The sequence below is a fragment of the Limulus polyphemus genome, unplaced genomic scaffold, assembly GCF_000517525.1.
Source record: "Limulus polyphemus unplaced genomic scaffold, Limulus_polyphemus-2.1.2 Scaffold1906, whole genome shotgun sequence".
Taxonomy (NCBI): Eukaryota; Metazoa; Arthropoda; class Merostomata; order Xiphosura; family Limulidae; genus Limulus; species Limulus polyphemus.
In genome coordinates this window covers 40,900-41,926 of record NW_013667516.1, presented here as the reverse complement: position 1 = coordinate 41,926, position 1,027 = coordinate 40,900, and the positions used below count along the sequence as shown (strand labels likewise).

The 1,027-nt window shown below is 29.7% G+C and overlaps 1 protein-coding gene across 1 annotated transcript in view; it reads left to right on the top strand.

Annotated features, from left to right (window-relative positions):
• The first annotated feature begins 397 nt into the window (after window positions 1-397).
• LOC106465316 (store-operated calcium entry regulator STIMATE-like) overlaps window positions 398-1,027 on the top strand; it is a 34,428-nt gene continuing 33,798 nt past the window's right edge. The window contains exon 1 of the mRNA XM_013925525.2: window positions 398-710. Coding sequence (XP_013780979.1) covers window positions 542-710 — 169 coding nt within the window. The 5' untranslated portion in view covers window positions 398-541. The remainder of the gene's footprint in view (window positions 711-1,027) is intronic.

Below are 1,027 nucleotides of genomic sequence, written 5' to 3'. Positions count from 1 at the left end.
ATCAAAAACTGACAGTCAACAAACTATATAAAAATGTAAAAAACAACAACAGCAACAATATAAGCCTCTAGGGCCAGAGGCTAATTTTTTGGAGGTGCGTGATGTCAAAAGGGTCTGCACTGCGAAAAAGGTTGAGAACCTAATTTAAGTTATGAGGCAACGTTGTTTAATTAATATATAACCTATAGGGGCATGGATCATCAATACATAAAAAGAGGAACTAATTTGTGGTCTAATAAATTTTAAGAAAATAGTATTACCACACCATTTAATTGTATATTTATTAGGTTTAGTGTTTTTTCTATTATATTTTTATTTCTGTGACACGAATGATTTATTCACGAAGTCTTCGAAGATTCAATCCTTATACATATGTAGATGGCACTATATTTTCGGAGGTACCACAACTAATTTAATGAATTATGATGAAAATAATGGACGTGAAAGGAAACTTGATTTTCGATCTGTATATTGAATTCCGGATTGTGCGAAATTACAGTAGTTGGTAGGCCGAATCTTAATAATTCGAAAACTTAGAATAATGTCCAGATTAGATTGTCAAACTCAAGATCAAAGTCAAACAAATTTATGCTCACAAGCAGTTAGTTTTAATCCTTCTGAAATCCATTGTACACATGGAGCACTGACTGATTCTTTTGGTTGGTTTATTCAAGGAGTGTTGGCTGGTTTAGCATTCACGTGTCTTATATGTAAGTTTAACTTTAAGCATTTTTTCTTTAGTAATTCGATGGTTATGAAATTTGAATTTTGTAGAATTGTGTTAGAAAAGTGATGTTTTATATAATTTTAATTTCAGTAGCTTGGATGAAACTTGAAAACAGATACATTGCCATAAGCATAAATGATGATAAGGTATTATTTATTAATTCTATATCCATTAGAAATAACAGATTTTTTATGAAAATATCGGATCGATTGTTTTTATATAAAAAAATTAAAACTGTTATAATGACCATTTTATTAAACTATTCCAACTTCCACAAGTCGGGATTTGTAATAGTAATAC